Raw genomic sequence first — 13,848 nt, 5'->3', positions numbered from 1 at the left:
GCATAAAGCTGATGGTATTGGATTGGAAAGGCAGTATACATGCCGCTTTATTTTGACTTAATCGAATGGAACTTAGATCTTTTCAAGACAAAAGTTGTCATTAGAAGAAACTTCTGCTGTTCTTGTCCACTTCATGGTGGCTATCTTTCAGAAATTGGTAGAGAAGGAACAGGTTGCTTCGTAATTAAAGAATATTTGAACACTTTTTTTTGAAAAGGGTCTAAAAATAGCTAATGGGGTGAGTACATTTTAAGTGTGATCACTTAATTGTGGAGAAGAGAAGCTATGATTTTCATTATCATATTACATTAATGTCCATTAATTAATTGATGCATGGGGTTTGGGAGTTTTTGCCTTCAAGATGGCTTTCTGAAGGTTGATTTTTATTTGTAAAGGGAATGAGGAGAGAGAGCACCGAATTTGGATCCTAATATTAGTATAGGTATTTTCCCGAGTGTAACCAACTGCCTCTACTGTGTCTTAATTTATACATTTTTTTTATTCCTTCATGGGAAGTGGGTGTCACAGGCAAGGCCAACATTAGTTGCCCATCCCTGATTGCCCTTGAGAAGATGATGATGGTGAGCCACCTTTTTGAACTGCTGCAGTCCATCCAGTTTGACTTTTCTTAAGCAGTTTGATGCAACTAACCAGATTGCTCAGAGTCAGCTGCACTGCTGGGGTCGAAAGTCGTATGTAGGCCAGACCAGACAAGGGCAGCAGATTTCCTTTCCTCGAGGACAGTTGGGTTTCTAAAACAATCAATGATGGTTCATGGTCACCATGACTGAGACTGACATTCAAAATTCCAGAATTATTAAATAATCAGATTTAAATTCCATCAGCTGCCATGGCAAAATTTGAACCAGTGTCCCCAGAGCATTAGCTTGGGTTTCTGGATTACTAGTCCAGTGGCATTACCACTATGCCACTGTCTTCTCTTATTTATACGTCATAAATTTCTATTTCCTGCTATTTTAAATCAGAATTTTGTAAAGGCAGAAAAATTGCCACTTTCCATTTCGCCTGATTAATGAACTCCTGTTAAGCGTTGTTAATCACATCTGCACTCTGTTGCTTATTGGTTGAGCCGCCTTTAAGCTGCATGTCTTTTTGAAAAAAGGATATTAAAATAGGCACACTTAACCTAATGGAGCCTCGTTCAAAACATACAATATTACTCAGAAAAGGTCGCTCGACCAATAAAACTAGCCCCCTTCATGGATTGTTATGTCATTCAACTTTATCAGAGGAATTGCATTCTCTTGATCACCTATCATATTGTACATTTCTCATTGCCCACCAAGTTTGCTCCTGTGTAAAACTGATTTTTAAAAAAAGTTTTCCTGCCCTATTCGTAATGTTCTGAAGTTATCGAACCTTTTTTAAAGCCATATTAAATTAAATTGGATATGTCCAATTGATAGTAAATTGGAGTAGTAGTTATCTTCAGAGGCCTTGCCTAATAATTCAGTTCCACCTTGGAAATTTGAGTGTTTGAATTCAGTTTTAAATCATCTGGAAAATAAAGAAACTGATATCAGTGAAAAAGAATACTATCAAGCTGTTGGAAATGTCTTAACCTATTTGGTTCACCACTGCCCACAAGGGCAGGAGGAATCCTGCCATCCTTATCCAGTGTGACCTGCAAATGGCTTCCATCTTATAACAACATGGCTGACTGTCTTAACTGTCTATTGAAGCCGTGCAGTTGTATCAAATCAAGAGTGTTTTAGGAAGGTGGTTCATCATCATTTCTGAGTAAACAGGATGTGCAATAATGGCAAGCCTTGCCATCAATATCCTCATCTTGAAGATGATTTAAAGAAATATATTGTATGGGTCTTGTTTTGTGGGACATGCAATAGATGGCACCATAGGGCGGCAGGGTAGTAAAGTGGTTAGCACTGCTGCTTCACAGCACCAGGGATCCAGGTTCGATTCCCGGTTTGGGCCACTGTCTGTGTGGAGTTTGCACATTCTCCCTGTGTCTGCGTGGGTTTCCTCCAAGTGCTCCAGTTTCCTCCCACATTCTAAAAGACGTGCTGGTTAGGTGTATTGACCCGAACAGGTGCTGGACTGTGGCAACTAGGGCAATTTCACAGTAACTTCATTGCAGTGTTAATGTAAGCCTTATTTGTGACCAATAAATAAATAAACTTTATCCAAATCAAGTGTGATTTCCCTTCTGTAGCTGCTGTATCAGGTGCAGTTTCCAACACAGGTTTGGTCTTGTAGTTAAAATGATAGATTGACTGTATCCCACAAATTAGCCAGCAATCAAACGAATGTCTTACCGGACCCAGATTACAGCATCAGCGGCATTATAAATATTATGAACATAGGCTATCCTGTCCCATGACAGATATTCCTACAGTGTTAACTGCTGAAGTAGATGATCTTTACACATATTTGGTACCCTGACAGCATTCCAATGGACACAGTAAGAACGAAGTCTCTCAACACCAGGTTAAGTATTCCAATGGAGTCACTGCAGATCTTGTAGTGCTCCAAGTACAGTTGTTCTTTGATTCCATACTGCATTAGGATTTATATTTATAGATGTAATAAACCTTTTGTATAAATGTTAATTTCGAGTTTTCCTTTCAGCATTATCAGAAATTATTTTATGGCTGGGATCAATTGATGGTTTAAAAATAAAACTAATTTGTTGTAGTTATTTCCAGGAGTAATTTTTTGAGTTTTTTATTTAATTGTGTTCTCTAGTTGTGAACCTTCATGAATCATTTTGTAATTACGCACCTTTTACTCGAAATGAAACCAGACAAGTGTGTGCTTGCCGTCTTTGGTCCATTTAAAATGTCTGTAACATGTCTACATTAGTTTAAAATAAGATCAATAATGTTAAAACAAAAGGAATTCAGAAACAAAATTAACACTGTAGAAAAATAAAAACCCAGTTTTAATCACCGTCTTCAGGAAAACATATGCGCATGTACCTGTCCTGCTGTTTTCAGCAGGCAAGTTGAAAAGCGACCATTCTGCCTAGAAGCATTTCTCTCACTAACATGCTTCATGTTTGCAAGCACACTGTATATGGGGTGCAGCTGTGAATATGTGTGTTATTGATCTCCATGCAGCAAGCTGTAACTAAATAATTTAATATTATTGCTCCTATATGAAGCTCGGCTGCAGATTTACAAAATCAAAACAAACTTTAAAAACCCCCAAAACATTTCCACGTTGCATCGGTGAAGCAAACGCTGGTAAAAACATAATTATACCAAGTGTTTCTTGTGGTGCAGTGAGTTGGAACACTGTTGATTCGCCTTTGAGATCTGGCTTTGAATTTAGCCCCGAATGATGAAAATGATCTCCCTGACAGCTGTAAAATTTCTGAGCAGAAATATTTGGGGAAGTTTAGGTCCAGTTCCACGGCACCAAACCGCCTATAATTCTGCACTAAACAAGCAGTTGTACTCAGAGCAGTCATAAGAATGGCTGGTATGGGAAATTAAGAGATGCATTCTTAGTGTTGGGCCATGGTACCTTTTTGGAACAGATTCTATTGATTTCCTCCCTCTCCAGCCCTTTTCTTGCATTATTTCTTGATTTTCAATTTGTTGCAAAAAAAATCTGTTTTCAGTTGCTTTGAGGCATATGGTCTACAGGGAAGAGAAGCTATGATTTTCATTATCATATTACATTAATATCCACTAATTGATTAATGCATGGGATTTGGGAGTTTTTGCCCTCAAGATGGCTTTCTGAAGGTTGATTTTTATTTGTGAAGCATTGTTATTAAAACAATTGCCAAAACTATGAACTTCAAAGTAAAGTTTCAGTAATGTCTCCCATAATGAGTATTAGAAAGAACTTTAGCCGAGAATTTCCTGCAGTTTTCACACCACTCCACTCATGGCCTTATTACTCAAACCCACCAAATTAGTTCTAATTTTAAATTTCCCAAATTTACTTCAATTTTCTCATCACGCCACTTCGAGTGATGAGTAATTGAGGAAAGCACTTAAATTCATGAGTTCAAAATCTCTGCCCTAATTGGTCAAAATCCAATAAGCACTTGTTTGTCATTATGCATTAGGTTTAGTATATGTTGTACATGTGGTGTAGGGCACTGAAGTGCGTGAATCGTCCCTTGATGAAAGCAAGAGTAAGAGAAATTCATTCAGGCACATTCTTGGGTTTAAAATGGTTGGGCATGCATCAGAAGCCTGAGACCTATTTAAATTGGACCTCAGGCCTTCTGATGAGTTGCAGGTGCCTGTTGGTCCTCTTGAGGCAGTGCAGTAATTTCTGCCAGACTAGTTTGGGCCTGCTGTAAGGGACAGGCAAATGGTCAGGTCCGGCAATGGTGCTGTGAAGTTAAAATGAGCGATCATGCTCCTTCTGGCTCCACATTATGGTAAGTTTAAAAAGTTACCTTTACACTGGTCGTCTTCCAGAGTCCCTTTAAGGAATGCATGTTACGCCTCAGAAAAGGCAGATAAACTGAGTGGATCTCGGGTCCTGACCAGTTTGCAAGACGAGAATCCTGAAACAGACATGAGACCACTTGTCAGTACATACAGGGGCCTTACTGCCTATTTAAGGCAGCCGACAGTTTTTTAGTTTATTTATTAGTCACAAGGCTTACATTAACACTGCAATGAAGTTACTGTGAAATTCCCCTAGTCGCCACAGTCTGGCGCCTGTTCGAGTCAATGCACCTAACTAGCACATCTTTCAGAATGTGGGAGGAAACCGGAGCACTCAGAGGAAACCCACACAGATACGGGGAAAACGTGCAAACTCCACCCAGACAGTGACCCAAACCGGGAATCGAACCCGGGTTCCTGGCGCTGTGAAGCAGCAGTGCTAATCACGGTGCTCCCGTGCCACCCAGGTTCTCGTGAATGTGTCTCATATCATTATGCTGAAAATCATATTTCAATCATTTTGAGGTGCGAGACATGCTCCCAAAATTGGACCTTTTTGCCCTGTTCATGCTTAGGTGCCCTACACCCCTCTCCCTCCACTTCCATTTGTTTAATCAGATTAAATAACTTATATTATCTCCTATATAAATGGTTAAAAAATGGTATGTTACCTATAATATTCCAGAAAACTGAATATGTTATGTCCAGTTAAAAAAATTTTTGCAGTGATTGAGTTCAGTATAGTAAAAGGAATTCAAAATCCTATCTCTTTGGTCAATGCAATACTTGTCTCATTAATTGAAGCAGATGAGGTAAGTCATTGGCTGTGTTGCTTCTGAGGTCCCTGATTCATCATTAATGTTCATTGTGGCATATTCAAATTATATGTTCCAGGAAATTCTGCACTAAGTTTTCACGGGATTATCAGGGCAACAAACAGTGTGATTTTACTGCATAAGTCACAGTATGTGCCATTCTGAATGATTATGCATCAACTATATTAGTTCTTGTCAAACAATTGTTAAAAGTACATTAACCTTGTTTCTCAGATGTCAGCGCAACACAGACAATAAATGAAAACATTGATCTTGTGCAAAAGAATATCTGTATTCTGGAAATTGTGTTGTTTCCTTGCTACTAAGATTATTTTAAGTAAATATCAGACTGATCATGATTCACGGCTATTGTGAAACTAAGCTGGTCATGATTCACAGAATAAGAAAAGTGTAAAATTTGAATTAGCCGAGCAAATTTGAACCTGAACCGAATTGTTCATTTTTTTGGTAATTGCTCATTGCTGAAGATTAGATTGTTGGAGTTTGAAATTAGAATGGAAATTGTATTAGTTTTCCTGTGGTGCAGTCATAAAGCAGCAAACTGTAGTACAAGTTACTATAGTTAGAAAGTATTCTGTGTGATTGAACTTGGGGGCAGAGGGTGATCTGAGAGATAGCGAGGGCTGTTTTTCAACTATCACCTGATAAATGGGCTGCCAGAGGAATATCTGTGGGGATACCTAAGAGTGTCTAATGCAGTTCTCAGATTACCCTGTTTCGGACAGGAAGCTGATTGCATACATAGACCAGCACAGCAATTTTAAAGTCGAGATGGACAGCCAACTTGGGCTGGGCAGTCAATGGCCTAACCAATTAATTTGGACTGTTCCACAAAAGGTTCCCACCCCTTGTCTTTAGTTTTGTGTGTTCAGGAGGAAAAGCTTTCCCATTGATACTAACTTGGACTGTCCCACTGGTAAGACGCAGCATGGGTTCATGAAGTAAAAGTCATGTTTGACTAATTTGATGGAATTCTTTGAGAACATTACATGTGCAGTGGACAATGGGAAACCTGTGGATATGATGTATCTGGATTTCCAGAAGGTATTTGACAAGGTGCCGCACCAAAGACTGCTACATAAGATAAACGTGCACGGTGTTACGGGTAATGTATTGGCATGGATAGAGGATTGGTTAACTAACAGAAAGCAAAGAGTGGGGGTAAATGGGTGTTTTTCTGGTTGGCGATCAGTGACTAGTGGTATGCCTCAGGGATCAGTGTTGGGACCGCAATTGTTTACGATTTACATAGATGATTTGGAGTTGGGGACCAAGTGTAGTGTGTCAGAATTCATAGATGACACTAAGATGGGTGGCAGAGCAAAGTGTGCAGAGGATGCTGAAAGTCTGCAAAGGGATGTAGATCGTCTAAGTGAGTGGGCGAGGGTCTGGCAGATGGAGTACAATGTTGGTAAATGTGAGGTCATCCATTTTGGTAGGAATAACAGGAAAGTTATTATTTAAATTGTAAAAAATTGCAGCATGCTGCTGTGCAGAGGGACCTGGGTGTCCTTGTGCAGCAATCTCAAGGAGTTGGTTTGCAGGTGCAGCAGGTAATTAAGAAGGCAAATGGAATTTTGTCCTTTATTGCTAGAGGGATGGAGTTTAAAAACAGCGAGGTTATGTTGCAGCTGTATAAGGTTCTGGTGAGGCCACACCTGGAGTACTGTGTACAGTTTTGGTCTCCTTACTTGAGAAAGGATATACTGGCACTGGAGGGGATCGAGAGGAGATTCACTAGGTTGATTCCGGAGTTGAGGGCATTGGCTTATGAGGAGAGACTGAGTAGACTGGGGCTATACTCATTGGAATTCAGAAGAATGAGGGGAAATCTTATAGAAACATATAAGATTATGAAGGGAATAGATAAGATAGAAGCAGGGAAGTTGTTTCCACTGGTGGGTGAAACTAGAACTAGGGGGCATAGCCTCAAAATGAGGGGAAGCAGATTTAGAACTGAGTTGAGGGGGAACTTCTTCACACAAAGGGTTGTGAATCTATGGAATTCCCAGCCCAGTGAAGCAGTTGAGGCTGCCTCATTGAATGTTTTTAAGGCAAGGATAAATACATTTTTGAACAGTAAAGGAATTATGGGCTATGGTGAGTGGGTGGGTAAGTGGAGCTGAGTCCACAAAATGATCAGCCATGATCTTATTGAATGGCGGAGCAGGCTCAAGGGGCCAGATGGCCTACTCCTGCTCCGAGTTCTTATGTTCTTAATAGGGTCATTCCACAAACTTCGCACCTATTTTTGTTAGAAGTTGAAACCTTCTACTCCTTCCCTCAAGCATGCCCTCTCCCCCAAACCATTTACAACATTGAAGCTTATTAGAATAGTAATGTCGTTCGTAGTGTACTATGATTCAGTAATATGTAATTTAGCATTACCAATTCGTAGCCTGAAAATGGAGACTGAGGATTTACTGATCTATGGCTCAGTTACATGTCCCCTTTATCAGATGAACCATTGGGAATCGGGAGAAAACCTTTGTAACTATTCTGTGTAAAAAGCCATTGCATTTCCATTTGTACTCTGTAGAACAGTTGGGTGTTGTTTTGGTATTTTCAAAGCATTGCACTGTTTGGAATTTGTCAATTTATTCCACTTACTGAACATATAATCTATCCACTGCCATGGTTTCATTTTCCTTTGGTGTATTCCATTTTACATAATAAAAATTCAATTCATTTTTGTTTTGTCTGTGACATTAATTTGGGAGAGGAATTTGATACTGTTTCTTTTGCACCTCCCTCGCACAATAGCGTGACAGGATCAGCCATTGAAATTGATGGTATAAATTGTTTAGAATGGCCTGTGGATAGAGTAGGGGTTGACAGATAGAGAATGGTTAACAAATCTGGTTAAAATCGTGTTGAGAGAGGATTTTTGCGTCATGTTACCTTCTCCTGTTACTAAAAATTCTAAATTGTTCTGCCTAGATTATAACATTGATGTGTGTGCCTTGTAATTTAAATTGGTACTTCAATATTGTACTACTTCTGTGCTTAGATTGGTGACATCAAAACAGCTGAGAAATATTTCCAAGAAGTTGAGGAAGTAACTCCAAAGTTAGGAAGTGAGTTGCAACAGAATATAATAATTCAAATGAACAGGTAAGTCACAAGATATATTTTCAAATGTATAATTTCAAATCATTAGCTGGGCCCCATAATTTTATATGGTTCAAGACCCCGGTGTTAATTATGGAGGATATAGTGAAGTGTTGCAAGCTTTTTTACATTTATTAACAAGAGAGGCTGACAGCAAAGCTCACGGAGCACTACCTGCCACAAGTAGGAGATGTATTGGCCTAGATTTTACAACCAGTGGTAAGTATGTGGCATGCATCATTCACAACTGTTACAACTGCCCACAGACATTTCATGGGCTTTTGCATAGCAATTTATGGTAATCAGGTATACAACACTGGGAATCTGAGGCTGTGTAAGTAGGGGAAACAACAACGAGTTTCCTGAACCACTCGGATTGAAGAATCTTCCTGATTTCCATGTTTAACTGCACATATGCGGATGCCGGAAGTGGCTATCTGACTTGCTGCTTCATAATGCTGAGCATTGGCAACCTCACTTTTATTTCTATCATAAAACCCAAGGCATTAAGTTGCTGGTCATTTGAAAACCTGTCCATGTAATGCATGGGTAAAAGAGCAACTTGATGTCTTGTCTGAGGACAATTTATTTTATAATATACACCCCGCTGTCCTAAATAGAGTTTAATAGTTTGCCGACTGAGGCTGTATGAAACCTTTGAGAGAGAGATGATCATGGCTAATGCTTGTGCATTTGTGCTTTTCAATTATTGTCTTCCACTTATCTCTTAATACCTCTATCGAATTGGTGCTCCCTCATTTCTATTTCAGTCAACTTGTGTATGTTTAACTCCAGTCCTTCACTGCAGAAGCAGTGTATTTTGTTGTCTTTATCTTGACTCTGTTCTGTTTTGATTCTTTTCTTTCATTATCTTTTAATGTATTTCAATTTTAGTGGCTTATAGTTATTCCATCATTGCTAACCCACATTTGAGACCAACATTTACATGTAAACTCTGGTTTGTTGCCTTTTGCAGCAAGATACTCGAAGTCTAAATGCATTTTTAATTCAAACTGCTGATGCTTGTGTTCTTTTTAAATAACTCACTAAAAACTGCACCACAACAGCAGCACAGAGAGCAGTTTGCTGGTATGCTTCAAATGCAATTCACTGCAGAGTGGTAAAAATTAAGCCTGTAACTGCAGTCTCCTGACACAACTCAATCTCATCAGAGATGGGACTAGCAGAGCCCAAGCTGCTTTTTAATGTGTCTTCAATCAGTTTTCTTACTGAACAACATTGGAAGCAGTCTGGCAGCAGGCTTTCTCCAGTACAGAATCAGGGAAGCATGGCTGGAAATTAATTCTGGTCTTTCTAATGCATAATTACAGCAATATGCTCCCATAAACTGGAACCTTTACTGTTTTTCAGAAATCGGCTCCAACAAGCATTTGTGCACATGTGCATTTGGTAGAAGTTTCTCCTCGGGAGTTTCTGGGGGAGGGTTAGTAAACCTGCAAGAGATATGTTGGTTGGTTTTATGATCAAATTGATGAATTAAAGTAGTTCTGGCTACCTACCAGTACACATCTTCCAATCCCAGGGGATTCTGTTTGTCCTAAACCACATTTTTTCTCTCTGTTTGAATCATCCTCCACAACCTTTAACTCACTATTGTGTACCTTCTATTTTTATACTGAAATAAATTTAAGATGTGGCGGCAGCTAAGGGATGACAGCGTTCATACAACAGAGCACTGCTAGTGAAAATCATCTGACTCAGGGCAGTACGATCCTTTATGGTGCTGAATATTGCCGTGCTTCGAGCCCCAAAGGGGCTTAATTTTTAATGCATCTTCATGCTACATTCTGCTACGCTACATAACATTCCTTGTACATGCAGTCGAGGTATGTTTTGACTGAGGAGTTGCTGAAAAATTCTAACCATGATGATTTGCTTTGTATAACAACATGCAAATCCACAGAGACCCATCACCTCTGCATTGCACCCCTGTGAGGACCTGGCTTAAATTCTGAGCATAACCTATTTCAGTACTTCATTTTAATCTGCTGTCATATGTTGTGATATTGTTGCTTTTCATTAAGTAATATAATATCAATAGTAAAGAGTTGGTGCTGAAAATATCATTATTTCTTGCATTAGAGCATTCCTCCACTTAGGTCAGAATAACTATGCTGAAGCCCATAAATTCTTCACTGAAGTTACCAAATTGGACCCAAGCAATCCAGTGGTAAGTGAGAGACTATGGTATGTTGTTTAATATTTTTACATGTGTTATGACCTAGTTCAATTGTATTCAGTTGTAATTTTCACTATTGAGTATATTTCTGAAAATATCCTGCTTTAGAAACTCAGCTGCAAGTCGACCATGTTCATGTAACAGGAAATGTTGCATCTTCCATGTTGTGTGCTTTGAGCTGTTCTTCCTTTGCCATCATCACGTTTATTGTACTTTAATAAAATATGTTTTTAATGAAAAATTCCTTCCAGACATTCTGTATAAATGTCATTCCTGACAATCATGTTAAAATCACCCCCAGAACGACTGCCTTCATCTTGATTCTAACTCCTTGATATTTAACGATACATCCCAATATTACTTAACCTCAACAAACTTGCCTCTCATCAGCTTAAGGAATACTTTATTGTTTTTGTTTGTCGAGCATTCCTTCTCTTCCTTGGGCTAGAGACCCCTCTTAAAACAAACTGTGTCCTAATTTCTGTACTTTTGATCTGTGCGCTTAACGTCTGGTCTCCTAATACATTATGTGGAGATGCCGGCGTTGGACTGGGGTAAACACAGTAAGAGTTTTAACAACACCAGGTTAAAGTCTGCAGATATCCACTCCATCTGACGAAGGAGCAGCACTCCGAAAGCTATGGCATTTGCTACCAAATAAACCTGTTGGACTTTAACCTGGTATTGTTAAAACTCTCACTGTGTTTACTCCTAATACATTAGGCATGTTTGCATTCTCCATGTTGGACAAATTGCCTCTCCAAAAATTCTTTGAAACCTCTAATGTTCCCAGTAAATGCTCACTCCATTTGTGCTCCTTTCACACCCAGACTCCACAAACTTCTTGTATGTTTGGTAAGAAACGTCATCAGCCTATCAACCATCTGTGCTGTGTTGTACATTTTAGTCACCTTGGGAATCTACTTTCTGATTTTAATAGCATGAGATTGCAGGAATATTTAGGATTTGTTTAGTAATGAATAGGTTACAAGGTCTTTTTTTCCCCGTGGTTATTAGAATATGACATTCATTGCATCAAGTGGCTATTGAAGCCAAGAAAATTACTACATTCAAGGGGAATTAAACACTTGAAAAATATTACAGGGAATGTGGAAAGAGCCGCAGAATGGGGTGAGATCGCACAGATGTATTGAGCTGAAAGGCTTCATTCCGAGATGAAGTAGTTATGAAAATAAAATAGGACATTTTAACAAAATACCTTTCAGACTAAAAAATAATAGAATAACTACAGCTATTTGATAGCTGCAGCACACAGCTGCAGGTGTGCTCATTAAGTAAATCAGTCATTGGACATGTTTCTGCCATTTTCACCTGTACTTCCTCTTTAGGCGAATAATAATGCAGCCGTATGTTTGCTGTACTTGGGAAAACTGAAGGACTCCCTCAGGCAACTGGAAGGACTTGTACAGCAGGATCCCAAACACTACCTGCATGAAAGTGTTCTCTTTAACCTGACTACGATGTACGAGCTTGAATCATCTCGCAGTATGCAGAAAAAGCAGAGCTTGCTGGAGTCAGTGGCCTGTCGTGAAGGAGACAGCTTTAATATTCAGTGTCTAAAGCTACTGTGAAACTGCCCATTTCTGCCCAGTTTGTAATTAGCCGTTGTAACTTTAAAGATGTAAATGTGTAAATATTTTAATTATCTTTTAACTACAACTGATACTGCATTGCAAGTAAATTATCTGTAAGTGGAGTGAGTACCTTGCAACAACAGCTTCTGTTTTGGTAGAGATAAGGGAACAATTCAGATTTCAATTCCCTGCTCAATTTTGTTTCACCAAACTTCCTGACCAGTGCTGCTCTGAATTGGTCGTTAGAGGGATGAGAATAATGCTGTGTAATTTTAAATAAACACAAATATGAAAATCACATTTACACTTGTAATTTATTCACCTTGTTTTTCCTTCCCACTCTTCACTGTGCTTTATTAGCTTGCTTGCTGGGAGAAGAATTTCAAAAAGATCGTTGGAGTTTGACATTAGGAGGTACATTTTTATGTCGTAACTGAAACATGACCACAAGAGTAGGACCAATGCTAATCAAACTACAGGCCACACCTTGCTTGATAGACAGTCATAGCACTGCTTTATCCTTTCTGAAAGAGAGCTCCAAACAATCTATTCCACAGCATATGTTATGGAAAATTTAATCCATTGTCCAGGACAAAAACAATTCTATTTATTTGATATCCTGATGAATTCTGTTCTGAAATGTTTAGACTTTCTAGAATCCTGAGAAATGAAAATGCATCATCAATGCAGAGACATTTGAAGATTTTAGTTTGTGCACATTTTTCTGTGTATGTTGCTAATAGCTGCACAACAACACAATATAACTAAGGTTGACAGTCAACTCCACGTCAAAGGAAGCTGGCATATTGTGCATACCTTCCAAAAGTACCTTGTTAAAAAATAAATTCTATAGTTGCTTAGAGTTTGAACATGTTTTTTTGTATCACCTACACTGCACTACAAAGCCCAAGATCAACATTTACAAAGGGGAGAAGGGGATACTGGATTGATTAATTTGCAAATGTGTAACAACATTCCCAAGGAAAGACTTTGACCATAAACTGTTAATACATGTTTTAACTTCTAAGTGGAGTAAATGGTGCCATCTGGGGTAGAGAAGAATGATACTGGCATGTACAGAATGTAACTTTTAATCTACAACAAGGTTCAATACAAATTATATTTGGCCTTCATCAGTAAGTACCAGTATTTGAGGGAAGAATGCTTTTCTCCATGTCTAGGATGTAGAGAAATAGTTCTCACAGCTAAATTTGAAAAGTAGCATATTGTAGCCTGTGTTGAGCATTCCCAGTGTCAATCCCAATGTTTTTCATTAAATACTACTTCATCTGGATTCATTCCCAATTTCTGAGAGTTATTTTGATCAGAATGAAAACAGGTACCAAGTTTGGCTGCATTGCTGATGAGGCTAGTCTGTTTGAAAGTCCAAATGTAGCACACGCTTTTGGACTTAATTGGTCATGGTCATAAATTGAACGTTTCTGGAGGTACTAAGCAGACACTACCACAAGTTTAGCACTCGAGTGCCGATTGGAAGTAATTGTCTTGGAGCAATATATGTGGGGTCCTCTTCTGCACTTCCACTGAAGGTGTCGAAGTGGCTGGCTGACAACAGCAGGTTAAAGGATGGTCGAGGATTATGTTTGTGGGGGGGAACACGGGTTCTTGGATGTGGCACTGGAAGTCTAGAGAAAGCGATGACCCACAGTGAGGAAAGTCATCACCTTACCCTCCTCACCACCCTGTCT

General features: G+C 39.0%; 1 protein-coding gene across 4 annotated transcripts in view; it reads left to right on the top strand.

Moving 5' to 3' along the window:
• Positions 1 to 13,430, top strand: part of trappc12 (trafficking protein particle complex subunit 12) — a 76,773-nt gene extending 63,343 nt beyond the window's left edge. For 3 of the 4 annotated variants that reach the window (XM_078213203.1, XM_078213201.1, XM_078213204.1), the window contains exons 11-13: positions 8,244 to 8,347; positions 10,448 to 10,535; positions 11,894 to 13,000. In XM_078213203.1, coding sequence (XP_078069329.1) covers positions 8,244 to 8,347; positions 10,448 to 10,535; positions 11,894 to 12,136 — 435 coding nt within the window. In that variant the 3' untranslated portion in view covers positions 12,137 to 13,000. Of the gene's footprint in view, positions 1 to 8,243; positions 8,348 to 10,447; positions 10,536 to 11,893 lie in introns of all 4 variants that reach the window. The other variant, XM_078213202.1, reaches the window with a different exon arrangement.
• Positions 13,431 to 13,848: the final 418 nt, after the last annotated feature.

Source organism: Mustelus asterias, chromosome 5, assembly GCF_964213995.1.
Source record: "Mustelus asterias chromosome 5, sMusAst1.hap1.1, whole genome shotgun sequence".
Taxonomy (NCBI): domain Eukaryota; kingdom Metazoa; phylum Chordata; class Chondrichthyes; order Carcharhiniformes; family Triakidae; genus Mustelus; species Mustelus asterias.
This window is presented reverse-complemented; position numbering and strand designations above follow the sequence as displayed.